Consider the following 25969-nt stretch of genomic DNA (forward strand, 5'->3'; position numbering starts at 1 on the left):
CATCATGGCAGAGCAGTTGAGATACGACGGACAAGTTGTTGTCGTCACTGGTGCTGGCGGTGGTCTTGGAAAGGCATATGCCACCTTCTTCGGCTCACGCGGTGCTAGCGTCGTTGTCAACGATCTTGGTGTCACTGCAAAGGGCGAGGGCAACTCATCAAAGGTTCGTAATGCCATTCGCAACACACAGTTTCCTTCTGGCGCAAGCGCATATAGCTAACTCTTGTCGCGACAGGCTGCCGATGTTGTCGTCAACGAGATTAAAGCCGCTGGCGGCAAGGCCGTAGCCAACTACGACTCAGTAGAGAACGGCGAGCGCATCATTGAGACCGCCATCAACGCCTTCGGCCGAATCGATATTCTCATCAACAACGCTGGTATCCTACGAGATATCAGTTTCAAGAACATGAAGGACGAGGACTGGGATCTCATCTACAAGGTTCACATTAAGGGTTCATACAAGTGCGCTCGCGCTGCTTGGCCTCATTTCCGCAAGCAAAAGTACGGTCGTGTTATCAACACCGCCTCGGCTGCTGGCCTCTTTGGCAACTTTGGTCAGACCAACTACTCTGCTGCCAAGCTCGCCATGGTCGGCTTCACAGAGACTCTGGCCAAGGAGGGTATCAAGTATGGTATCTTGGCCAACGTTATTGCGCCTGTCGGTATGTTTTGAACGCGCCTCGCTCCCAAATCTCACATACTGACGTCAGATAGCTGCCAGCAGAATGACTGAGACCATCATGCCTCCTGATGTGCTCGAGCAACTCAAGCCCGAGTGGGTTGTTCCCCTGGTCGCTACCTTGGTTCACAAGAACAACACACAGGAGACTGGTGGTATTTTTGAGGTTGGTGGTGGCCACATGGCTAAGCTTCGATGGGAGCGCTCCAGTGGTCTCCTCCTCAAGGCTGACGACTCTTACACCCCCGGAGCTGTCATCAAGAACTGGGGCAAGGTCGTTGACTATTCCAACCCCCAATATCCCACAGGTCCCAACGACTTCCTCACATTGCTCGAGGACTCCATGAAGATGGGACCTGCTGAGCAAGGCGAGAACCCCGACTTCACCGGCCGCGTCGCTCTTGTGACAGGCGGTGGTGCTGGTATTGGTCGTATTTATGCTCTGGCTTTCGCCAAGTATGGTGCATCAGTTGTCGTCAACGATCTGGCCGACCCCGAGCCCGTAGTTGCTGAGATCAAGAAGCTTGGCGGCAAGGCCGTCGGTGTCAAGGCCTCAGCTGAAGATGGTGAGAAAGTCGTCAAGGCTGCTGTTGATGCCTTTGGCCGCATCGACATTGTGGTCAACAATGCCGGTATCCTCCGCGACAAGGCATTCTCCAACATGAACGACGAGCTCTGGGACCCTGTCCTGAACGTCCATCTCCGAGGTACCTACAAGGTCACCAAGGCTGCTTGGCCTTACTTCCTTAAGCAGAAGTATGGCCGCGTTCTGAACACCACCTCGACCAGTGGTATTTACGGAAACTTTGGCCAGGCCAACTATGCTGCTGCTGTAAGTCGACTTCACCAATTGTTTTCTGACAGTCACTAACAATGATAGAAATGTGGTATTCTTGGATTCTCTCGCGCGCTTGCTCTTGAGGGCCACAAGTATGGCATCTATGTCAACGCTATCGCTCCCAACGCCGGTACTGCCATGACTGCCACTATTATGCCTGAAGAGATGGTCCAGGCCTTCAAGCCCGACTACATTGCTCCTCTTGTCCTTGCTCTTTGTAGTGACAAGTGCCCTAACCCCACTGGTGGCTTGTACGAGGTTGGCAGCGGCTGGTGCGGACAGACTCGATGGCAGCGAACCGGTGGCCATGGCTTCCCTGTGGACGTTCCTCTCGTCCCCGAGGAGGTTGTCAAGCACTGGAAAGACATCGTCACCTTCGACGGTCGCGCTGATCACCCTACCAAGTCTCAGGACTCGATCGAGAAGATCATGGCCAACATGCAAAACACAAGCAAGGCCAAGGAATCCTCTGGTGAACCCGATTACAAGAAAGTCATTGCCGAAACCGTCAAGCAGGAGGGCAAGCCTACTGAGTACAAGGTTGAGGAGCGAGATGTCATCCTCTACAACCTTGGTGTTGGTGCTAAGCGCACCGACCTCAAGTATGTCTTTGAGGGCGCTGAAGACTTCCAGGTTCTTCCCACTTTCGGTGTCATCCCTCCTTTCAACGCTGAGATGCCTTTCAACTTTGACGATATTGTGCCCAACTTCTCCCCCATGATGTTGCTTCATGGAGAGCAGTATCTCGAGATCCGCAAGTTCCCTATCCCTACCAACGCTCGCCTTGTTAGCCGAGGCCGCCTCCTCGAGGTCGTCGACAAGGGTAATGCTTCTGTTGCCCGAAGCTCTACCACTACTGTTGACGCCAACACTGGTGAGGATGTCTTCTACAACGAGTCCAGCATCTTCCTCCGTGGTACAGGTGGTTGGGGCGGTCCCAAGCGTGGTGCCGACCGCGGTGCTGCCACTGCTGCCAACAAGCCCCCTGCTCGCGCTCCCGATGTCGTCGTCGAGTCCCCTACACACGATGACCAGGCTGCTATCTACCGCCTGAGCGGCGACTACAAGTAAGTTCCCATCACAATTTGTCCGAAACATAGCTAACATTTCTAGCCCTCTCCACATCGATCCCGAGTTTGCCAAGGTTGGTGGCTTCAAGGCCCCCATTCTCCACGGCCTCTGCAGCTTCGGTGTTGCCGGAAAGGCTGTCTACGAGCGCTTCGGTCCTTTCAAGAACATCAAGGTCCGCTTCGCTGGTGTTGTCATCCCTGGTCAGACAATTGTCACTGAGATGTGGCGCGAGGGCAACAAGATCATCTTCCAGTCCAAGGTCAAGGAGACTGGCAAGCCCGCTATTGCCGGTGCTGCTGCTGAGCTCAGGACCGACGGCAAGAGCAAGCTCTAAACAAAACATTGAGTCATTAATGGAGTTTTGAAATGGGATTTTGTGTAATATCATAATGTCTTGGTCGAAGGTTGAAACATGTTCTTGTATAGCGGAAAGGTCTTGACTTTCGTTTTGACCTTCCAATCTCAGAATTGAATTGTTTCTGCATGTGTAGCCAGAATCAAATATAAAAAACGAATCAAGGCTGTATTGTAATCGAGTGATATGTTCCTAGTCATGTCCTGTTTTGGCCAATCTTGTACGCTAATTCGATACCGCTTCTGTAAGAATAAAGTTGTTTATATAAACCGCAAGACGCCCCTTACCCAGTACCCAAATGTATGCAAATTTATTCTGCCAACGCTGTCTGCGAGGCTTTCTTTGTCCATCTTGTCATACGCCGTTAATTCGTAAACCCAACCGTATCATATCCTCAAACAAAAACCGTTTCTACGATGAGATCAAAAATTTCTGCAAGAGCAGGAATTCTGCCACTGAATAACACACGCTCAACACTCACATCCATCCTGTTCCCTGCAACACCTGTCTCGAGAAATGCACGTTCGACGCCTGAAAGTTCCCGGTTCTCCATATCTTTCCACTTGCGCTCTGCTTCTTCTCGCGCAGCTTGCAGGACCTTTTCTGTATCCTCCGACTCCCAAAGGTTGCATCTATCGCATTCCTTACATTGCCTGGCGTCACCTTCGGGGCGGAAGTGGTCGCAGAAGTGGCGATATCCCTCATCGCTGAGGTCGGCACGGCAAACGTAGCACATCTTGTAGCCGCATGGACACGTAAGTTTGTTACAACCTGCATTCTTGACGAACGAGGTGTTACAACGGGGACAGACGCGCTTGATGGCCATGCTCATGGCTTGCTCGACCTGCGTGCGGAGAGCTACGAGCGATGATTCATTACACACATGTATATCCTTCCATGACTTGTGACATGAGAGACATGATGCACGACCACACTCGGGACTCTGACATGTGAACTTTGTGCCGCGACGGCGACGACGGTGACGGTTCAGAGCTTTGGACCACTCAACTGAAATGTAGTCACCGAAGGACTGCTGTGTGCTGAGGAGGAGACATATGAAGGAAGAAATAAGAACGAAGGGGAAGACGAAAGGGAGGGTCCCGATGCAAAGGATGAGGACAAAAAGATTGTAGATACTATCCGACTTGATGCGAAGAGCAGATTCGTGAGCTGGCGTATATATATCGTCGATCTCGGCGTAGTCGCAAAAAGGACATCGAACCAAGGGCAGATTTGCTGCCAGGAGACTGTGCTCTGCTAACCGACGGTCAAGCTTGTGCAATATTTCTGCGCCCTTTTTCTCTTCTTCCATAGCTCGATGAAGGTGATCAGGCGGTATGTGCCCAGGACAACCATCACCGTCGACGGAGAGGCACTTGAGCGTTCCCGTTTCCGGGTTAATGCTGCTCTGCCAGCCTTGGCCAAACACAGCTTCCTTTATTGAGTGCTGCACACATCGGTAGCAGACTAAATGACCCTCGCGGTTACAGTGGGTGAACTCTTCAAAAGCTGCTGACGTGAAGCAGCAGACACACTCGTGCGTTGCTTCGGCCTCTTCTGCTTCTTCGTTGTTGAGAATCATAGCCAGGCCTCTATCTCTCCCTTCTCTATCTATCCTATCCTTCTCTTTCAGAGGGGCCACCAGGATATTGTACAGCTCACGGTCAAGCTCTGCACTACCCGTTGTCCGAATGGTGGGGATGATAGATCCTTGACCGGTTGAACGCCATGATACTAGCGGGTGGTTCTCTGCCTCGCCCGTAGCGACAGGCTTCCGTCTAAAGAAGAGCGACGAGATGGTGAACCGCCATGATTTGGAAGATAGCGTGACGAGGGTTTGTCGAGCTTCGAGGTAAGAATAGTTGGATTCGGCGAGAACAGCGTTGATGGTAGATCGCGATAACCCCTTGAACTCGTGCCATGCCAGGTTTTGTACGGCTCTTTTGTATTCCTTGCTCTTGAATACTTCGGTCTTTGGAACAGTTTCGGGCCGGGCCGTTTCCTTGTCGGGTACTCTCCAACGGCCCTTGACCCAGGTAACCCTGTTCTTTAAGAGGGCGTCAGCAACGAGGGCAAGTCGAGATTCGCCGTCAAAGTTGGATAGCAGCTCTCTAAAGACCTCGATCTGTACGTCTGGAAACACGGCGGCAAGAGCTTCGAGGCTGTTGTTCAGCTCGCGGAGATCAGGCCTCTCAGGTGGGAGGCAAGGTAGCTGGGCTTCATCGTAGATATATTCGGGCTGGAGGTGGAGATCAGACTCGCTCGATTTGGACCGGACCGAAGGGGTTCTATCGCTGGAGTTGAGCAGCCCAGTAAACACCATGGCGGCTGCTCATTCTGGTGTGGGGAGTGCCGTGTCGGGTTGGGAATGATAATGGCGGTGGTGATGATGCGTCAAAGTTGGGATTAGGTAATTTAAGTTGAGGCGTCAAGATACAAGGCGTAGTAGGTAGTTAGTGACAAAACTGGATATCGGTCACCAACAATGAGCATTTGAGAAAAGAAAATTATCGGTGAAGGATGCAAATGTATATCAAATGATTGTTTAATTTGTACTTCTTGAGGAGCTTCTACTTTGCTTGAGTGTCATGTCATGGGGATGGTAAATAGAGAGGGTTACATCGCCTTGTCTAGATCGGCCAAGCAATGCTGAAGCACGTATTCGGATTTCAAGACATGGCGTTTTCCCTAACATGAATTCAGAGCATGTTTCTCTGTATTTTATCAAGCTTTGGTTTTTATTTCTCAAGATTTAAGAGCTATACAGCAGATGTGAGTATACTTACCTAGTAAAGTATGTGACCTTTGCAAAGACGATTTCCTGGGGAAACAGTCTATTGACAATACAATAATGCATTCATTACCTCATAGTGGTGAAAGGCGCATTTTGATAATTGGCAAGTCTGACTGCATTGCATGCATGTACTGATCGTGATGCAGTACAGGTATCAGCCGACGAGGCGTTAATGCCGTGAGCTGAAGCTAGTCAATTGTAGGCCAAGACCTATTGATTCCTAATAAGGTACTATTATACCTCTGGGGATACAATCTATTAAACTTTGAGGAACGCCCACATCAATCGAATACCTCTGGGGATACATTGTTTTGGTCACCGAGTAGAATTCCCATCGTCTTCTGGCGATTGCAGTAAACTAAGGAATAGATGGAAACAAGTATTCACTCAAGAAGATTCATCAACGATTCACTCGAGATTGATGCAGATTCCCCAAACCGGTTAGCACATATCTTCTGTTGAGGGTGCTTCAGGGTTTGTGATTATGTTTCCTCCTTCTCCAAGGGCAGAAACCAGCTAGATGAATCAGAGGTATCAAGAACCCAGAAAGCAACATCTTGTGTCTGGGGCCGTCCACCAATGCTTTGGTAACAAAATCAGGGACAGTGACAATGCTCTCCTGTGGCTTACAGGTCATCCAGGCTGTGGCAAGACCATGCTGTCTTACTCATTAGCCCAATACCTCGACTATGCTTGCAACAAGTCTCGGAATGTCCTCATCTATTTGTACCAGAACAAGAACAAGCACAAGCACAAGCACAAGCACAAGCAGGCGGATGCGAGAGCGGTACGCATTGGCCTTATCCTCCAGATCGTTGACCGCCATCGCTTGCTGGTTAAATGCATTCGTTCAGCGTTCGAAAAAGAAGAGTCAAGTATCATCCAGTCTTTCGCCTCGACCTGGCGTGTTTTTCTCAGAATTACAAAGGATCCCAAAACTGGATATCTCTGTGATATCATAGACGCACTCGATGAGTGTGAGAGGGCATCATGCCATCAGTTGCTCGTCTCGATATCCGGCATGCTCGCCGACTCTTCTCAATCGATGAAGAGTGGTAGCAGGATCAAATTTCTTATCATGAGCCGACCATTTCTTCACCAATCCTATGCCAAAAGCCAAAAATGGGCTTCAATCACAAATATCAATCGACGATGACCAGACTGGCGACATTCAAGACCTTCAGGTCATCCAAGAGAGAATCAATGAAATTTCTCTCAATGGACAATTCTCAGACGATATCAAGAACTTTCTATGTGAAGCGATAACGTGTAAAGCCAATCGAACTTTCCTATGGATTCGCCTCGTTCTTGCATCGATAGAGAAGAGTCTACTTATGTCAAATAGAGAATCCTAGAAGATATATCTAGCATTCCTAAAGGCCTGGCCGAGATATATCATCGCTATCTGACTGCCATACCCTCAATACTTCTTCTTGATGATTTCACATACGATTTCTTTCCAACAAATGGCTCATCTACTTTGGCCATTGCAGAAGAAACAGATCTCCCTGGCGAGCCAGATCTGGGCGGGTTTGAAGGCGACTTTTGGGATCAAGAAGACGTCTCGACTTGGCCATGATCGCATCGACATAAATGCAAAAGACAACAAAGGGAGATCGCCTCTCTTGTGGGCAGTATGGAACGGTTGTACTGATGTGGTTGAAATACTACTTGCAAACCCAAGAATTGACAAGATGAACATGGATAACGAAAACAGAAATTTGATATCGTGGGTTAGTGCACGATGATACTGCGAGGTTCTCGTCAGGCTTCTCGAAGCAGGCTGCCCAGGAGTCGATGCTGAAGATATCGACGGATGGACTCCTCTGGCATAGGCTATCCAAACTGACTCGCCCGACACAGGACTTTGGCAAGGATGACATGTATTATTAGCCCGCTACGAATTACCCTTTGGAGATTCTCTTTAAATATTCTGAATCACTTGTTGTGGTCGTGGTGAAGCAAAGTTGTGAGCTTTCCATGCATTCAGTATAGTGTTCCATCACCTGCAGATGCACCCAAACGTTGACCTAACCCAGGTAACCTACCAAGGTACTAAGGTAACCAGCTCAAGATTTCCAGTGATCCGCTGTTGATGCACCCCACGCTCTTGTTGGTACCATTCGATGGAGCAAGAGATCACCCACCAGATCGACGACCCCGCAAATGTCAACTCATCACGAACTCGGATCACTCACTGCAGATATTCCGCGCTTTTTACCAACTATCTAGATGGCCGTAACATTAGTATGTACTTGGGATACTGCACACATTTGACGACATGCGGTCTGGACTGAGTCTGACTCGCAAAGGAAATTAGGGAGTTGGCATCCCATCAACGAGCGTGTACATATGTATTGTGCACGCTGCATCCTCAAGATGTCACTCATTTGTTTCACATCTTTTTCAGCTGAAGAATAATAAGCTTTTCTCAACTGCGGCTTATTCCACCTCCCATCATACGACATGCCAAGATGCAGGCACGAGGTGGTAACCAAAGTCCCATCATGAAATGACAAGGCCGAGCGAGGATGGTGTTCAAGCGGTGAGATGAAATCGACATCAAAATGTCAGATCAGCCAGCATGCCCGTCGCAAGGGTATGTATGTATTTTATTTTAATTAGTTAGACCCTGTGCGGCTAACCGGCCATTTCGCGCTTACAAGACTTGATAAAGCTTAGCGACCAGTTTAGAAGAGGTCCGGCTTGTTCGATAGCTTGGCTGACGATGATTATGATTCTCTTTTTAAATCAAATCAAACCAACAGAGAATTAAAATTACCCGCACATGAATCGTCTTGATAGTGGTCGGATATCTATGCATTTGATGAATGAGATCGCAGTCAGATCCCAAGCCAGCTGTCCCTTGCAAATGCAGGCATTGTAGGTCCGTCCTGTCGAGGGTCTTGCTCCTTGTCAGCCGCTAATGAATGATGTATTATTACCTACATACATACATCAAGCCCGCTAGGCTAAATCACCAAGCCTCTCGAGCATCAAAGCTTCTAGGCTCCCAGACCACAAATGAGCCGCAGCGGCGTCAAGTTTATTAGACCGCAGACATCGTCCGTGTCGTGTCCGCGGATACCAAATAAGAAGACCAAAAAAAAATACGGACTTTGTAGGACTGCGCCAAGTCCGGATTCCAACATGGGTACTCAGGGATGACGACGATCTTGTCTTGTCATTGTTGGCTATGCTAAAACAAGCGAAGTGAGTGAGAAAAAGGGGTCTTTCTCGGCGATGAGCTCGGCATAAGCCATCCATCATCTGTCGGCCAACTCAGTGGAGGAGGAGCACGCGACTCTGTGCAGGACAAAGCCCGTCGTGTAGAACCATCAAGTTAAAAAAAAATGCCCACATTCCGACTGTTGTGGAGGGAGGGGGAATAAAAAAAAGCAAGCCCATGAATGATATGATGATGTGTGCCCCAATATGCCGTGCATGGGCTACGACTGACCCATGAAAAGAAAACGCTTACCCGTGGCGTCTGTCTCGGACGAATGATGTCGATTGAGCGACAGTGAGCCGAGCCCCCAGTCTTTTGTAACATAATTAGATAGACCACGATCTAGTCTAGTTAATTATCTCGTTCAAAATACATAGAGCTGAAGAGGATTGGGTTTTGGATGCAACACAGCCCAATGACCCGAATAAGGTTCCCGGCACTGTATGTATGTGCCAGAGGCTTAAGGCTGAGCTGAGCTGTACGGCAGTCATGAAGAAGGGCCAACTAGCAGCAGTTTCACGTGTTGGAGGCTTGCATGTGCATTTTGAGGTGCTCATGAGACCTGGGATTCCCGAGGCACTACTATGTACTACTAGACTGTTGTTATTGATGAGGTTAACCAGTCCAGTGGGTGTGGTGTGCTGGGCTTGAAGATCTATGTTTGATGTGACTGTCCTAATTTCTCCCATGGCGGATCTGATTGCTTCACAAAAGCCAAGGAAACGGCATCGAACGACAAAGTTTCGTCATTCATGTTATTTGGAGACATATCGTTGACGTATGAACAATGTATCTCTTGACTAGTCAGGAACCGAAAGCCGCACATCGCTGCCTATAGCGCCGCAGCTTGTATCTTAATAAGGGCAGACCACCTTGTGGCTCTGCTCTGGGGAGACACACAATTATCAAACGATTTGTTGTAGATCGCAAATTCCCTGATTTGGTTGTCAGCCACGCGACAAGGACTTTGTCCAAAGCATTACATAGTTACTAGCGAACCGTTGGGTACCATGCCCGGATGAGCTGCCCAAGCCTCATAGGTACTAAGGTATGGAGGTCTTCTGTCATCAGCAATTACAGTTGATGTGGCTTTCAGCTGAGGTGGGTTTTATTAATAAGGGAAGTACCTAAGCAGCCAAACCCACCATTTCAGGGGCTGTAAAGTCGGAAACGCCTTGACTGGTGGTTAGGTATTTCTGACCACAAGCTTCAGGGACTGATGAAATCGCCATTTTAACTGATCGATATCGTGCATACGTAGGTATGTTGTATCCAAACAAACAAACAAAAGGCTCATTCATGTCCACTATTTCCAAGGTCCACTCTCCGCCACGCCCGGGGAGTCCAAACTTCATTCCATCCATGGTTGTGCACCAAAAATAAAGTATGTAAAGTCTGTCGTACTTTATACGGGCGGCCCCGAAAAAAAAAAGCTGAACCATGGAAGCCAAGAAAAAGAACACTAGACAGATAGATACCTACCTAGGTAGACATCAAATAAAAGAAAACGAGGGATCTACATGATACGGTACCTGAAAGCGCCACAATCCGTATCATACCTTTTTTTTGGCATCTCAGCCGCCGTCTTGGGATGCAAGCTTCTTTCACTCAGAGTCAATCAACCAAGGCCCTTCTTCAAAGACCAAAGACTAGGTAGGTACCTAGGTAAAGACCAAAAACCAAGGATGCCCGGGTTCCACCATTTGTTGGCTAGGTAGGTAGGTACTAAGCTAGAATAAAGCCGCCGTGCAGTAACTGAGCCAAGCCTAGCTCAGGTGCCTGGGTCCCCCCCTGAGTCCCCTTGGTCACCCCCTGTCCTAGTACTGGACATCCACCACACCTAGCAGCCGCCTCCTAAAAGCTCCTCCACCGCTACATAGTACAACACGACAGAGAAACTGCAACTTCTTGGGGGGTTAATCCCGACTGTCTTTGAGCGGGATCCTGGTTTAGTAGAATGCTCAGCCTTACTTCTCGCGGTGAACGGGCCCATTCATTCTCCTTGCCGTGGGTCTTGGCCTATATTTGCTTGCCTGCTAGCTACCTACCTAGTAAGTTACAGTACAGCACGTTCAAGTTACTGTATCTGGCTCAGCTTTGGGGGGATATATAACTTTCCTCTTCTCCCCCCTCCCATCTTCCATCCAACTACTTCTACATCTGCATCTTAAACTTTTTATGCAGTCGTGGCTTGACGTGTGTGTGTGTGTGCTCGCGTGATTACATCTCTCTTAAATATTTAAGAGTATTTCGTAGACAGACGAGTTTATTCCATCTTCTCTCTCTCTCTCTCTCTCACGCTCTCACACACATTTATACGTCTATACGTACACGCCAAATCATGAGAAAGGGCCTTTGGAATTGCTTAGACCTAAACATTGGACGATCAAACATTGCATCTTACTGCCAATAAACGAAACAAGAAAAAAAAAGATGAACCGAGATATGAAGCTGGGAAACGAGCCCATCATGACCGAAAACGACAAGAACTGCCGCTTTGAAGGCTACTTCACCTATCGACCTCTCTCCAACCTACCTACACCACCACCGAGCTCTCGCAACTCATCCGCCGCCCAGTCACCACGAACGACTCTCGATGATGGAGAACCATTGATGCCTCGATTTAGAGGTAAGTTTGCTTCTTTAGGTTGCAAAGCAGAGCATGCAGGCACGAGATCGATCAATGTTGTATGCCATGAGCATCACGTTGTATACGCATCGCCTGTTGTGTCTTGTCATGTCATGTCATGTCATGCCACGCAATGCAATGCATCTGATATTCCACATTTTTCACAATACTAACCTTTTATACAGGCCCGGCTATTCACCTCGTCAACCTCATTCCATCATCCGCCTCATTGGCCATGGCCTCGATCCCTCTCGTTCAAGCCATCTTGAGCCGAGCCAACCTCCCAATCGAAACTGTTGCTCTTGCAGTATGCATCCTCGACAGTCTCGATTCCCGCTTCGCCCGTCGCTGGCGCCTCTCTTGCCCTCTGTTATCCGACTACTTCTCTCCTACATCTAAGCGACACACTCTTCCCGCCGCACCCATCATGCCTCAGCGACAACAGCTTCACATCGACTCAGTCAACCCAGAGATCATCATCCTAGCAGCCCTTGTCATTGCTGTTAAATTCACAGAGGATCCTCAGGATGCTTCTCAGTATTATTGCAAGGTGTGGGGACGCGGAATGTGGTCTCATCAGCAGCTCAATGCCACGGAGCGATGCATCATGGAGAATCTCAACTACCGCATCTTGCCCCTTTGCGAGGACGATTGTCTGACGGATGCCATGGTGGACATGCAACTCGCTGCTCAGCAGCAACCCGACTGGGAACTCAACGAGTACATGCCCATGGACAGCGACGAGGAGAGCGACGATGGCGCTGCCATCAACCACTACATGCCGAGTCACTCTCGTTCAAAGACTCTCGGCTCAGGATCAGCAGTCTTGGGACTGGGCCTCTCTCTCACTCCAGTCGATACTCCAACAGCCGAGGTCAACCATGCGACTACCCCGCAACCATCAGGGCTTTGCAACGACTACTTCAACCATTACCAGGCACAAGATGAATGAAAAAGGAAGAAGGGCGTTTTCTGACTTTGGGCATTAACGAGGCGTTACCGTGGATACCAACTCATTTAGCGATTGTTTGTGGATTTGGACTTGATCCGGTGATATACGCATACACATGATATTGTGTGTCGTTTTGGGAATCAGTCCCTTTTTTTTACTTTTACTTTTACACACCCTAATCGGGAGGGCGAAAATGGCATTCTACCACGGACATACGAACATTTGAGTTTCTATTGTCAAGGAACAAGTTTATGGCATTGGCCGTTTTCATTGGCGCAGGCCTAGCTAGGCATGGCATGGCATGGCAAGGATGGATGGATGGATATAGCAACCAAGGAGCAAGGAGGCTAGAATTACACATACCCCTTTCCGTATATTCTAGTCGATCAATACATATTGTAATGTTCTATAAATGGCACTCGGGTCCGCCCCTCTCTACTTCTCTCCCGCTCTTGGCGCACGTTCCAATGTCAATATCAGGCGATATGGATATTGTGCCAACATTCCTCACGAAGCTCCACCTCCTTGCTGCCGATGTCTCATTCAAGGTTCACCGCAGCTCAAAGCTCGCGATATGATTTCGATAAATCACTAGATTATGCTAGGGGTCGTTTGCCCGGCAATTGATGCCAGCTCTGAAATTATATCTAATCTATTATGTTGTGTTAATATCTTGAAGCACAATGTAGATGTCGGTGTACTTCCCAAGATACTGTCTTCAAAGGCTCTAATGATGGGACAATTTTCGGCTAACACATTGATTTAAATGAATCATTTCACTGTTTTCCCCAGCTACGTCTTTTATGACGAGTAAACAGAGTGGCCTTGCTTAAGGACTCAACCTTTTCAACTTCCATTCTTTCGACTCGGATCCCTCATCCTTCTCATACACAAACCGATCGTGAAGTCTGCTCTCTCTTCCCTGCCAAAACTCAATCCTATCGGGAATGATCCTCAACCCGCCCCAGAAGTCGGGCACGGGAATCTTCTCCTGCCCTTCAAATCGCTGCTCAACTTCCTTCACCCACCCCTCCAGCTGTTTGCGTCCATCATCATCTTCACCCTGCGGTTCAAGCACTTGACTCTGTTTGCTAGCCCACGCACCGATCCTGCTTCCTCTCGCGCGCGTGTCGTAATACTTCTGGCTCTCCTCCTTGGAAATCCTCTCCACACGTCCCTCAATATGAACCTGGCGTTGCAGAGCTTCCCAAAAGAAGAGCATTGCTGCGCGTGGATTGGACGCTATGTCTGCTGACTTGCGTGAGGTGCCGAGGTTAGTATAGATGACGAATCCTCGGTTATCAAGCTCCTTGAGATAAACAGTGCGAGATGAGATGCGACCCGAAGGGAGAGAAGCAGTGGAGAGCGTGCATGATTCTGGGTGTTGGACGCCAGAATCGTCTTCCTGAGCGCGCGAGAACCAAGCGTGGAACTGAGGGATAGGAGACTCCGGGTTAAGCTGAGAGCGTACGAGAGTACCCTTTGTGAACTGCTCTGCCTGGCCTGTAGCTTGATGACCCGCAGGGGCGACTATGAAATGTTAGCCAAGAGTCAAAGTGAAGAAGAGTCACCACCATCACTGTCACTTCGGAGGGGTAAGAATACTACCACGTACAGATGAGCTTCGAGGTGTCTGCTGAATGAAGAGCCATTTTAGCAGTGGAAAAGAATCTAGCACTGATGTTTAGTAACAGTAGACGCATTGATTGATTTATATATGAGTCTGAGTCTGTTCTCCGGGAAAGATCATGCGATCGGATTGGGTTGACTCACAGATGAACTCTGAGGCATACGATGAGATGGGATGTTTAAGAGGGAAAAAGGTACGTACTGCGCGGTATGCAGTGGAGTCATGACATCTTCGAAAGGTCCTCACTTAACTTAATATTTTTGTAAGGTGACATTGGAAATGCAGGAACAGAAAGAAGATGCAAGAACTGTGACCAACAGGTCTGACTCAGACAAGCATAGGTAGGATAGTAGTATCCCATAATAGCCACCATGAAGCTACAAACAAACAAACAAACAATTGTTCCATAGTGTTACAGAGACAAAACACAAACAAACACAACACACGACACAGAACAGACGGGACGCACAGATAAAGTAATTAAGTAATAACATTAAATAAACGTATACGATACGTATACGACATACATACATATAATATACATAACGTACATAAATCATACGCAACGACGTGAGTCGCGTTTACACATTCTATACATCAAAGATCGTTCACGGTCATAATCCGGAATGCTTGCTATAACGCACGCAATTTTCTATCCGGCTTTCAAAAAGCAAATATTACAAATTCCCAACCCAAATGAAACAGAATGATCCTGTCATGAAACTTTTCCAAACCCAGCCGTCATATAAATTTACGAATCAGCCATAACCAGCGCCAACAAAGCCATGCGGCAGTAAAGGCCATAGCGCATCTAAGAAACATGTTAGCGAATATGATCAATAAGACTTGAAAGGTATGCTTACCTGTCGGAAGTACGCAGCCCTCTGGTCAAAGTCAACCTCCTCAGCAACTTCTTCGTTGCGAGGAAGGGGGTGCATGACAATGCAAGAGCTCTTGGCATGCTTGAGCGAAGCGTTGTCCACGCGGTAAGAGTTCTTGACCTGCTGGTACTCCTCCTCACTGGGGAAGCGCTCGCGCTGTACACGTGTGCAGTACAGGACATCACTGCGAGCCAGGATCTCAGGAGTAAAAGTCTCAGACTCACAGAGAAGTTGGCCAGAAGCGACGAGCTGCTCTCGGACCTTGGGAGGCAGAGCCAAGGACTTGGGAGCAACAAGCTGGACCTGAACCTGGTAGTGACGGAGCAGGTACACAAGAGAGTGCACAGGTCGGCCATAGAGAAGGTCACCAAGGAAGGTGATGGTCAACCCCTGGACGGTACCCAACTCCTCACGGATGGTGAAGAGATCAAGGAAAGCCTGGGTAGGGTGCTCCTTGCTTCCATTGCCACCGTTGATGACAGGGACAGGGCTGTACTTCTCGGCAACGTGGACGCTGGTCTCCTCGGGGTGGCGGAGTACAACGGCATCACCATAACAAGCCAGAGTTCGGAGGGTATCCTGGAGGGTCTCGCCCTTCTGGACAGAAGAGTGAGAGGTGGAGATGGCGATGGTGCGGCCACCAAGACGCTGCATGGCAGCATCGAACGACGCCGAGGTACGGGTAGAAGGCTCGTAGAAGAGTGTGGTCAACACGCGACCTCGGAGAATATTCAAGACACCCTCACGCTGCACACCAAGACGCATCTCCTGCGCAACAGTGAAGAGCAGATGGAGATCAGCTCGGCTGTAGGCCTTGACGGACAGAACGTGAGTGTTCTTGAACGACGAAGGTCGAGCCAGAAGCTGCTGGAGCGAGGAGCTGACCATAGGCTGGAGCTGCAGACCGGGGGCGAGCTCGTCAACAGGGGCAGCATCACGAGCAGGCAAAGGCAAAGTGGCACCAGCACCAGAATCCACACCACGCAGGCGGTTCAGAGGCTGGAAGTTACCCAGCAGAGAAAGTCGACGATCTCGTGGGGAGTCTGTGGCCTGGGCAATCGAGGTGGTAGGCTTGACGGGAGGCGACATGGGAGGAGCAATGTGCGAAGACATGTCCTTGCCCTGCGGCGAGACCTTCAGGACCTCACCGTCGAGGCAGACGGTAGTGTTCTGGAAAGTGACTCGCTGAATAGAGCCGCGCATGAGGCGACCCTCGAAAGGAGACCAGAAGTTGCCAGGAGCCAAGTTGTAAGGGCGGTCAATCTCAGCCTCAATGGTGGTTCCAGACTGTTCGTGGAGCTCAAAGATCTCCATGGGGTTGGTGTAAAGACGGTCCTTGATGTCGTCGACAGTCAGGCGGCCCTCAGCGACAGAGGTCAGGAGAAGAGGCAGAGCGTCGTAAATACCCATGTGAGGATCGCCCTTGTGTCCGAGCGAAGTAGCCAGGCGGTAAGGGAGACTGCCAATGGAAAAGACATCGATGGTGGACAAGTGCGCCCAAAGAGCCTTCTGATCAACAGCGGTAGGAAGACGCTCGCACTCTGGGTACTCGTCGCGAGAGAGGTAGAGCGAGTAGATGGAAACATCACAAGTAACCTGGAGACCCTTGGCCTTGCTGAGAGCAATCAGCTTGATGTCGTCCTTGTTGGTAACCGAAGTGACGTGGATGCGACGGTTGTGAAGGCTGGCGAGCAAGAGGATGGAGGCCAGGTCGGTCAGCTTGGCATCAGTGACAATTGGCTTGTGAGTGGGCCAAGAGTCGAAGTGAGCGGTGACAGCAGCGACCTTGCTGATGTTACCAGAGAGGTGGTTGAAAGGAATGAAGAGAGACCCAACCTCGCCAGTGACGTGGCTAATCTGGTCAGCATTGTCTGAGGTAGCAGCGACAGAGAAGTTATAGTCGCAGTAACCACCTCGTCGGCTATTCTGCTGGGCAGTGTTGAGAGTGATGGCATCAGTGATGGCACCATCGACACCCAGAGGCATAACTCGGATCATGCTGAAACCGGCAGAGATGGACGCCTTGGTGACGGTCTGGATATCGTCGCTGTTGGCAGAAGCAATACCAGGAACGAAAGCAGCAACGTTGATAAGACCAGGCAGAACAATGGTTCGGTGGCTGGTCTGGTAGTCGCGCTTGGAGACCTCAAGCTCAAAGTGGCGGGCAATGGCCTCGACGAGGATCTTGGCGTTCTTGACGTTGGTGACAAGAGGAATCTGGTAATCAACAGCCATACGACGAGTCTGGTAACCCTTACTCATGTAGTTGGCAGGGCGGCGGTACTTGTTGTTGGAAGGCAAGTTGATGTACAGATCGATGGTGTTCTTGGCCAGATGCTGAGTGAGCGAGAATTCGGAGCTACGGTCCTCCTCCTTGCCAAGAACCTCAAGGTACTGGCACTGGACGCCGTGCTCCTGAAGGAAATCAGCGGTACCGGAAGTGGCAAACAGCTTGTAGCCAAGCTTCTCGAGCTTCTGAACAGAAGGAAGCATCTCACGCTTGTCCTTGTAAGAACCAATGGACAGTAGGATGTTCTTCTTGGGTATCTTGAAACCAGTGGACATCAAAGCCTTGAGGTAGGCCTCGTTCTTGTCAACGCCGAAACAAGCAACCTCACCAGTAGAGGCCATCTCAACACCCAGAACAGGATCAGCACCAGAGAGTCGGGAGAAACTGAACTGAGGCACCTTGACACCGACACAGTTGGGAGCAAGGTCAGTGGGAGGGTAAGCCTGGAAAGGCTGGCCCATAATAGCCTTGGTAGCCATCTCGATCAGATCAACACCCATGACCTTGGACACGAAGGGGAACGAACGTGAAGCACGAACGTTACACTCAATGACCTTGATGTCGTTGTCCTTGGCAATAAACTGAATGTTGAAAGGGCCAGTGACGTTGAGAGCGGCACCAATCTTGCGAGTAGCCTCCTCAATACGCTGAATAGTGGTAGCCTCTAAATCCTGAGGAGGCAGGATAAGGGTAGCATCACCAGAGTGAACACCAGCGTTCTCGACGTGTTCAGAGACAAAGTGACCAATGACCTTACCGTCCTTGGCAACAGCGTCCATCTCAATCTCCTTGGCGTTCTCAATGTACTTGGTAATAACCACAGGGTGATCTCGAGAAACCTCAACAGCTTGGTCCAAGTAATTCTTCAGGTCCTTCTCAGAGTAAACCGTGTTCATGGCAGCACCAGAAAGGACATAAGAAGGTCGGACCAAAACAGGGTATGAAACAGCGTTACAGAAGTCCTGCGCCTCAGTAAAGCTTGTGAGCTCCTTCCAAGTAGGCTGATCAACCTCAATACGATCCAACATACGAGAGAACTTGTATCGGTTCTCAGCGTTGTCAATCATCTCAGGAGAAGTACCAAGCACCTTAACACCAGCACGGTGCAGAGCCAAGGCAATGTTGTTAGGGGTCTGGCCACCCATGGCACCTAAGATACCACTTGAGTTCTCAAGCTGGTAAATATCAAGAACAGTTTCAAGAAGAATGTTCTCAAAGTAAAGCTTATCTGCTTCGTCGTAATCTGTGCTTACTGTCTCCGGGTTGAAATTGACCATGATTGTCTTGAAACCAGAAGCACGGAGTGTTCTGATGGCTCTGACTGAACACCAGTCGAATTCGACTGATGAACCGATACGGTAAACACCAGAACCCAGTACCATGACACCGTGATCTTCGAAGCTGACGTCATGCTCCGAGGCATTGTAGGTCATGTAGAGGTAGTTTGTGAAGGCAGGGAACTCTGCGGCGACGGTATCGATTTGCTTGACGAAGGGCTGGATGCCAGCCTCAAGTCGCATGCGGCGGACAGCAATCTCGTTGGAGCTCCAGAACTTGGCGAGCTGACGATCACTGAAACCGAGACGCTTGGCCTGGAGGAGGATGGATGGGCTGGAAGTGATGTCGGTGGTGCTGTAGCCGGTCATGCGCTTGGAGAAGTCGCTCAGGCCCTTGAGCTTGGTGAGGAACCACTTGTCGATCTTGGTAAGCTCCCAAATCTTGTCGACAGTGTATCCCTCGTGCATAGCGTTGGCGATGGCAAACAGACGCTGGTCAGAGGGTGTCTGGAGCTCATCCTCAATGCTCATGAGGGCCTCGGTATCGTTGAAACCCAGGTTGTTGGGGTCAATGGCACGGATGGCCTTCTGGATGGCTTCCTCGAATGATCGACCAATACTCATGACCTCACCAACACTCTTCATAGAAGAACCAAGCTGGGTGGACACACGAGTGAACTTCTTGAGATCCCATCGGGGCATCTTGACCACACAGTAATCAAGCGAGGGTTCGAAGCAGGCACAGGTGGACTTGGTGACTGAGTTCTTGATCTCCTTGAGAGGAATGCCGAGACCAAGCTTGGCAGCGATAAAGGCCAGAGGGTAACCAGTGGCCTTGGAGGCGAGAGCTGAAGATCGAGATAGACGAGCGTTGACCTCGATAATGCAATACTCGCGGGAGAAAGGGTTCAGGGCATACTGAATGTTACACTCTCCGACAACGCCAAGGTGGCGAATGACATTGACAGCTGTTGTTCGCAGCATGTTGTAGTCCTCGTCAGACAAGGTCTGGGAGGGGGCGACAACGATAGAGTCACCAGTGTGAATACCGAGAGGATCGAAATTCTCCATGTTACAAACGGTGATACAGTTGTCCTGAGCATCACGGACAACTTCGTACTCGATCTCCTTCCAGCCCTTCATACTGCGCTCAATAAGGACTTGGGGACTGGCTGCGAAAGCTTTGTTGCAGAGCTCGAGAAGCTCTTCCTCATTGTTGGCGAAACCACTGCCGAGACCGCCAAGGGCATAGGCGGCACGCACAATGACGGGGAAACCAATGTCCTTGACGGCGTGCATAGCTTCGTCGACGTTGTTGGCAGAAGCCGACTTGGCACACTTCTCGCCGATAGAGTCCATGCTGCGGGCGAAGAGCTCACGATCCTCGGTGGTGATGATAGTGTCAATGGGGGTACCGAGGACCTTGACGCCGAGCGACTCAAACTCGTCCTTGAGCTGGATACCAACCTGGAGGGCAGTCTGTCCACCGAAGGTGACGTAGATGGCATCAGGGCGCTCGTACTGGATGACCTTTCGGACAAAGTCGGCATTGACAGGAAGGAAGTAAACCTTGTCGGCCAAGCCCTTGGAGGTCTGGATAGTGGCGATGTTGGGGTTGATGAGGACGGTGTAGATACCCTCCTCCTTCAAGGCCTTGATAGCCTGACTACCAGAGTAATCGAACTCACCAGCCTGGCCAATGCTGAGACCACCACTGCCAAGCACCAGGACCTTACGGACAGAGACGCGAGGGTGGAGAGCCTCGTTCTCCTCGATGGTGCCGCCAGGGAAGTGGACAGGGGTCTTGAGAAGCTCAGGCTTCTCGGCACAGTTGGCCATGGTGTTAATGAAGACATCAAAGAGGAACTCGGTGTCGCGAGGGCCGGGAGTGCTCTCGGGGTGAAACTGTACACTGAAGTAAGGCTTCTCAGTGTGGTAGATACCCTCGTTGCTACCATCGTTGGCGTTGACGAAAAGCTCCTTCCAACCGTTGGTCAGGCTGTCGGTATCGACGGCGAAACCGTGGTTCTGAGAAGTGATGTGACACTTGCCAGTGACCATGCTGGTGCAAGGAATGTTGTGACCGCGGTTACCAAACTTCATCTTCTTGGTGGTAGCGCCGGCAGCACGGGCGAGGAGCTGATGACCCAAGCAGATACCAAAGACGGGGATTTCGTTCTTCTCGAGGACAGAAGCGATATTCTTGACGGTGTTCTCGAGAACAGCGGGGTCACCGGGACCGTTGGAGAGGAAAAGACCATCGAACTCGTCAATGGCACTGGCAATATCGTAGTCCCAGGGGCACACGAGGACTTCGACACCACGCTTGAGGAAGCACCTCAGCTGGTTGAACTTCATACCGACATCGAGGCACAGAACACGGATAGTACGCCCTGAAGGGTGCTTACGGGCGACCGACGGAGGTGGCTTATAGAGCTTAGGCTCCTTAATGGACACTACATAAATAATGAGCATGCGTCTCCAAGTACGAAAACGCTAGAGGACTCACCTTCTTGAACCAAGTTCTTGTTGTTAGGGTTGACCCACTCGACCTGCTCAAAGTTGTCGAGAGGGAGAGCAGCCAAAGCACCATCGACCTGGCTGGTGACGGCGCCGTTGGTAAGGCCGCGAATCTCAAGGCGCATCTTTCCTAGCATGCTACCCTTCTCACGGATCTTCTTGGTCAAGGCACGGGTATCGACGCCGTACATGGCGGGAACGCCCTGCTCCTTGAGCCATGTTCCGAGAGAAGATGTGGCGAGGAAGTGAGAGAAGTCCTCTCCAGCGTATGAAGCTGTGACGAGACCAGCAATGTGGATCTGGTTAGACTCGAAGTGAGCAGGCAGGTCGCCCAAAAGCTCATCCATGGCCTCGCGCGAGGGAACACCATAGTTTCCGACGAGGGGGAAAGTGATAACGAGGATCTGACCGCGGTATGAAGGATCCGTCACGGACTCAGGATAGCCTACCATACCCGTTTGAAAGACCAGCTCTCCAGCAATGCTCTTCTGGGCACCAAAGCTGTAACCTTGGAAGGTGGAGCCATCCTCAAGCTCGAGGCAGACGAGGCCATCGTCCTCGGCGCCAAACTGACGAGCAGAGGCGGGAGGTTGAGGAACCAAAGCCATTGCGGTGTTTGTGGTATAAAATTGAAACAAAAAAGAGAGAGAAAGGGACTGCGCTGGGTGATGATATCAACCAAAGACCCAGATAAACGCGGGGCACGAAACGTCGTGGAGGGGTCGCCGCGGGAGGACAGGGAGATTGCGAGCGACGGGCCGGCAAGTTAACTCGTTTTCAGAGCTACCCTGATAAGGTCAGAAGCTACCTCGCAATCATTAGCCTCAGCAAGAGTTGCAGAAGAAGAGGATGCTGGAAGAGCGAGGGTTTGGGGAGGAGGAGGGAGAAGAAGAAGAGGTTCTTGACGAAAGCGGCCCTGGGAAACTTTTTTTTTTTATCGCCTGGCTTGATTGTCTGGTCTTACAGGGTGCTCCCCGCTGTGGGTTTACGAGAGATTTGGTTGGTCAATTCAGAAGCAGTTCCCTGAAGGCGCCCAATTATAGCACTTGATTGATATCTGCAGGGACACTAAAATGCCCCGCCATGCCTTGGCCGAACCTCTCAAGCCTCTCCACAAGCTGCGCAACAACCTTTCATCATGAGTGATCGACCATGAGAGATGGTTGGACTTGAGCCTCGAGAGTGGGTTTGTTAGATCAGCGGTCAGGGTTTAGCCGCTCCGACAAGATATTCAGGGAAGAATAGAAGCTGGCAGGTGGCGGGGAGGCTTGATATGGCTCCGGTAACGGAATAACCATCTCTGATCTGGGAGAGTGATCCAATCGTTGGCATGAAGTTGTCATGACAAGGTCTGTGACACCGAGACAAAGCCATGTTCGACATTGCATTGCATGCAGCACACAGCGAAGCGTTCCAGAAGCTTCAGAAGGAGTGTGTGTGTTAACAAGGTTCTGTTCTGTTTTTACTGTGAAACCCTAATCTGCGCGCTGCAAAATCTCTCTGAAATCGGCAATCAACCACCCCCAAGATCAGAAGCTCGAGCCCAGGGCGGCAGTGAGAAAAAGCCGCGCCGCATCACAGGCTAAAACTCAAAAACTCCACTCATCATCCACCTCCACAGCTTGGGAAAAAAAGATTTTTTTGCTCCAACTGTGCTGCCATTGGATTAACTGGCCTACCTTCCAGCCCACTTTGAATCTTAGTTTCACCCGAGTCGTTCAGATGCATTGAAAAACTTGACTACTTGGAGTCTCAAGGATGAAATTTCAGTCAATTTCATTACGTAGTATGTCATTCTGGGCTAGTGCTTGGGTCGTCTGCTTTTGTACCCCAAGATTTAAGCCGAGATTTCTATTTACTAGGCATGTACGGAGTAGTCAAGTTAGCTTTTGTGCATGAAATGAGGCTCGTGCCACCGAACCCATGGCCATGTCTTACAATTAAAAGGAAATATCACTGTTGGAAGACGAATTGTTAATTAAACGCTAATTTATTGGTGTTCATGACTGATGAGATTGGTGGGATTGGGATGACGTTACACTATCATATTAATCAAGATTCACAGTTTTGTTCTCAGACAACTGGACCGCTGAGGAAGTCTTTGCTATGGTCATTTTGTATAGCCATTCCTTAGTTCCTTCATATAGTCCTTGGACATGCAAGAGTGATAACCGCTGTCAGACAAATACAAGCTCATCGTTGTACAAACGCTTCTCAGGTAACGCTATTTTTGTAGTTAACCCATTCCAACTTTCATATTCTTCAATGCTTTCAAACCAAGCCAGCAACCCTATACTGAAACAATCAATATGTAAATGATATTCTTTGAAGAATGAGACACAACAACCCAACCAGCAAAGAGGAAGAAATCTTGTCTGAAATGTCTATAACCCATCAATGTACACCTTGCTATCTTTTTTAAAAAATCAATCTGGCCGTGTCCAGTTATGGCATTGGAGGCGCCCCCATATTTGTGATCTTTGGTGTCCTTTGAGTTGTGGGACTGGCCTGGTTTCCCATCAAGCTGCCAGGCTTTTGTCCACCCTGTGTATTCGCACGGAAAGCGGGTTCTTTCTTGGGATCAAAGCCAGGGAAGGCAGCTTGCAATCTTGAGTAGAGATCCTTAATGCTATTGTTTCGCTCTTCGCGATCTGCCACTGGGTCGATACTGTTCTCGGTGCCTTCGGGTCCTCCTATGGCTGGAGCTCGGAGTTTGGTAGAAAGATTTAGGGATGGTGCACTGAGATATGCTGGACAAGGTGGAACTTTAACCTCGGGCTTTCGATCTGCAAGTGCCGCCATATAAGACAAGTTTGCCTGTAATCGCCTCATGCATCTAAAGAGTACTGTTAGTAACCTGACAAGACTTGAGACGAAAAGACTTACTGGAGATAATCGTGTTGTAACTGTGTTTCCTCTTCCTTCTTGTCCGCCGGGTTTCCAGCCGCAGCACTTTCCTTCTTCAGCTCCTGTTGTGTCGCCTGGATTTGAATCGATTCGTAGAGTAGTTCGTGGTTGATGTCCAATAGCAAGGCGAAACGCTCCTTGTCTCGAGATTCCGTTCCAGGGCTTAGCGGCACTGCGGCTGATGAGCTGCCGTTCACGGCTTGTCCCTGATTTGAGGAGAAAGTGGGAGTCTGAGGTGTTGTTAAACCAGCCGAGGGCGGTTGTTGCTGCTGCACCTGTCCTTGCACATGTCCTTGCATCTGCCCCTGTGGTTGCTGCGGTTGTTGCTGCTGTAATTGTGAAGGTTGCGATGGATGTTGATGATGGTTTGTAGGAGTTTGGCTCTGAGATGGAGGTTGGGGAGTTGGGAATTGACCCTGTTGAGATGGCAAGGCATTGTTTGGTGTGCCTTGTACGGCGCTCGGAGGTCTCTGCGGAGTAGAGACCTGACTCATACTGGCAGCGTTGGCAACTTGCTGTTGCTGTTGCTGCTGCTGCTGCTGCTGTTGTTGTTGTTGTTGTTGTTGCGCCTGTGCCTGTGCCTGTGCCTGTGCCTGTGCCTGCGCCTGCTGTTGCTGCTGTTGTTGCTGTTGCATTCGTTGCATCATATGAGGTTGTTGAGGCATACCGCCCTGGTTCATCGGAAAGCCTTGCATGCCTCCGCCCATCATATAGTTTGGCGCGAAGCTTTGGGGAGCGACCGAGGAGGGAACGACTTGGCCGTACGGATTACCGGGGAATTGCTGCTGGAATCCTGCCACTATGCGCAACATGTTAGCCACTAAATCTGGAAACAATGAGATAGTATTGCGTCGCGTCAGAAAGTGGTTTGCGCCGTGCTCTCTACCAGTCGCGCAACTATCCCAGCATCGTCAAATGGCTTCTGGCGTTGACGATGATTTTCACGACAAGCGCGTGCTAAGAGGTATGATCGAGTATCGCGTGCGAATATAGAGATTGGACCTACTTTGACCGTTGGCAGCCATATGTTGCATACCTGCGTTCGGCATCATACCTCCAGGACCACCGGCCATCATTTGAGGATTCGCGCCGGGGTTAAAGCCTCCCTGCGGAGCCATACCGGCGAACTGCTGCTGCTGGTTATACATCATCTGTTGAGCGGCTGGCTGAGCTCCAGATTGCTGCTGTGGGGCAGGGTTGTTGAAAGAGGGAGCAGCATTGTTGCCAAAGTTGTAGCCGGCGGAGTACATGACGGGCGTCAAAGGCGTCAGTGCAGCGCTTCAGGCGGCAGCGCGTGATGGGCTGGACAGGACAGGACTGAGCTGAGCTAAGTATGCTATGCTATGCTACCTATGGATGCTGTAACAGCGGCAGACAGCAGCCGGCGTATAGTGGGAGTGGGAGGGATCGGGCACGCGTGTGTGAGCGAGGACAGGCTTGTAGTTGGTTGTTGATGGAACACGAATGGGATCCAATCAATCTGTCGGGTTTCGATTCGGTGAACGAATGACGGGTCTGGTCTGGAAACGTCAGATCAAATATGGGCGTGAGTCGTGGGCGTGAGAGTGGCAGCGGGAGTGGGATTGGGAGGCTGGGCTGGTCACTTGTGTACGGACGCGGTTCAGTTGGTTCCAGGATTGGAAATGAAAATGAAACCTGGAGTACGTCTTTGACGACTGAGATGTGGTTGTGTGGGGCTCGTTGTCGCACCTACCTGAGTATTGGTTGCCTTTACCTAGGTACATACAGTTAAGCAAGGAGTTCATATCACGATGGCTTTTTACGCTTTGTCTTATGTGAACGGCAAACATACACCAATAAGCCTATATGAAGGTTAGTTTCGGGGCAGGATAAGTTGCGTCTTTTTCCCTGGTGATTTTGTCGGGTAAGGAAGAAGAAAGTGTCTGACATTATTAT

The 25969-nt window shown here is 50.1% G+C and overlaps 6 protein-coding genes across 6 annotated transcripts; 3 read left to right on the forward strand and 3 right to left on the reverse strand.

The window, feature by feature from the left end:
- Positions 1-4: 4 nt before the first annotated feature.
- FOX2 (bifunctional hydroxyacyl-CoA dehydrogenase/enoyl-CoA hydratase fox2) lies at positions 5-2922 on the forward strand (the record flags this gene model as incomplete). Its single annotated transcript, XM_044856372.1, has 5 exons — positions 5-163; positions 236-662; positions 715-1511; positions 1560-2584; positions 2631-2922. The coding sequence occupies 5 exons, from the start codon at positions 5-7 to the stop codon at positions 2920-2922; spliced, it is 2700 nt and encodes an 899-aa protein (XP_044703685.1).
- A 415-nt stretch (positions 2923-3337) lies between these two features.
- Positions 3338-5266, reverse strand: FPOAC1_012008 (uncharacterized protein; the record flags this gene model as incomplete). The annotated part of the gene is made up of 1 exon (XM_044856373.1): positions 3338-5266. The coding sequence occupies one exon, from the start codon at positions 5264-5266 to the stop codon at positions 3338-3340; it is 1929 nt and encodes a 642-aa protein (XP_044703686.1).
- A 1126-nt stretch (positions 5267-6392) lies between these two features.
- Positions 6393-7316, forward strand: FPOAC1_012009 (uncharacterized protein; the record flags this gene model as incomplete). The annotated part of the gene is made up of 3 exons (XM_044856374.1): positions 6393-6792; positions 6854-7063; positions 7117-7316. The coding sequence occupies 3 exons, from the start codon at positions 6393-6395 to the stop codon at positions 7314-7316; spliced, it is 810 nt and encodes a 269-aa protein (XP_044703687.1).
- A 4119-nt stretch (positions 7317-11435) lies between these two features.
- FPOAC1_012010 (uncharacterized protein) lies at positions 11436-12547 on the forward strand (the record flags this gene model as incomplete). Its single annotated transcript, XM_044856375.1, has 2 exons — positions 11436-11595; positions 11781-12547. The coding sequence occupies 2 exons, from the start codon at positions 11436-11438 to the stop codon at positions 12545-12547; spliced, it is 927 nt and encodes a 308-aa protein (XP_044703688.1).
- An 829-nt stretch (positions 12548-13376) lies between these two features.
- FPOAC1_012011 (uncharacterized protein) lies at positions 13377-21753 on the reverse strand (the record flags this gene model as incomplete). Its single annotated transcript, XM_044856376.1, has 5 exons — positions 13377-14077; positions 14163-14218; positions 14933-14988; positions 15041-21081; positions 21135-21753. 5 exons carry the CDS (start codon positions 21751-21753, stop codon positions 13377-13379), a joined length of 7473 nt encoding a protein of 2490 aa, XP_044703689.1.
- A 1837-nt stretch (positions 21754-23590) lies between these two features.
- FPOAC1_012012 (uncharacterized protein) lies at positions 23591-25302 on the reverse strand (the record flags this gene model as incomplete). Its single annotated transcript, XM_044856377.1, has 3 exons — positions 23591-23981; positions 24032-24851; positions 25059-25302. 3 exons carry the CDS (start codon positions 25300-25302, stop codon positions 23591-23593), a joined length of 1455 nt encoding a protein of 484 aa, XP_044703690.1.
- Positions 25303-25969: the final 667 nt, after the last annotated feature.

The sequence above is a fragment of the Fusarium poae genome, chromosome 4 (genome assembly GCF_019609905.1).
Source record: "Fusarium poae strain DAOMC 252244 chromosome 4, whole genome shotgun sequence".
In the NCBI taxonomy this organism is placed as follows: domain Eukaryota; kingdom Fungi; phylum Ascomycota; class Sordariomycetes; order Hypocreales; family Nectriaceae; genus Fusarium; species Fusarium poae.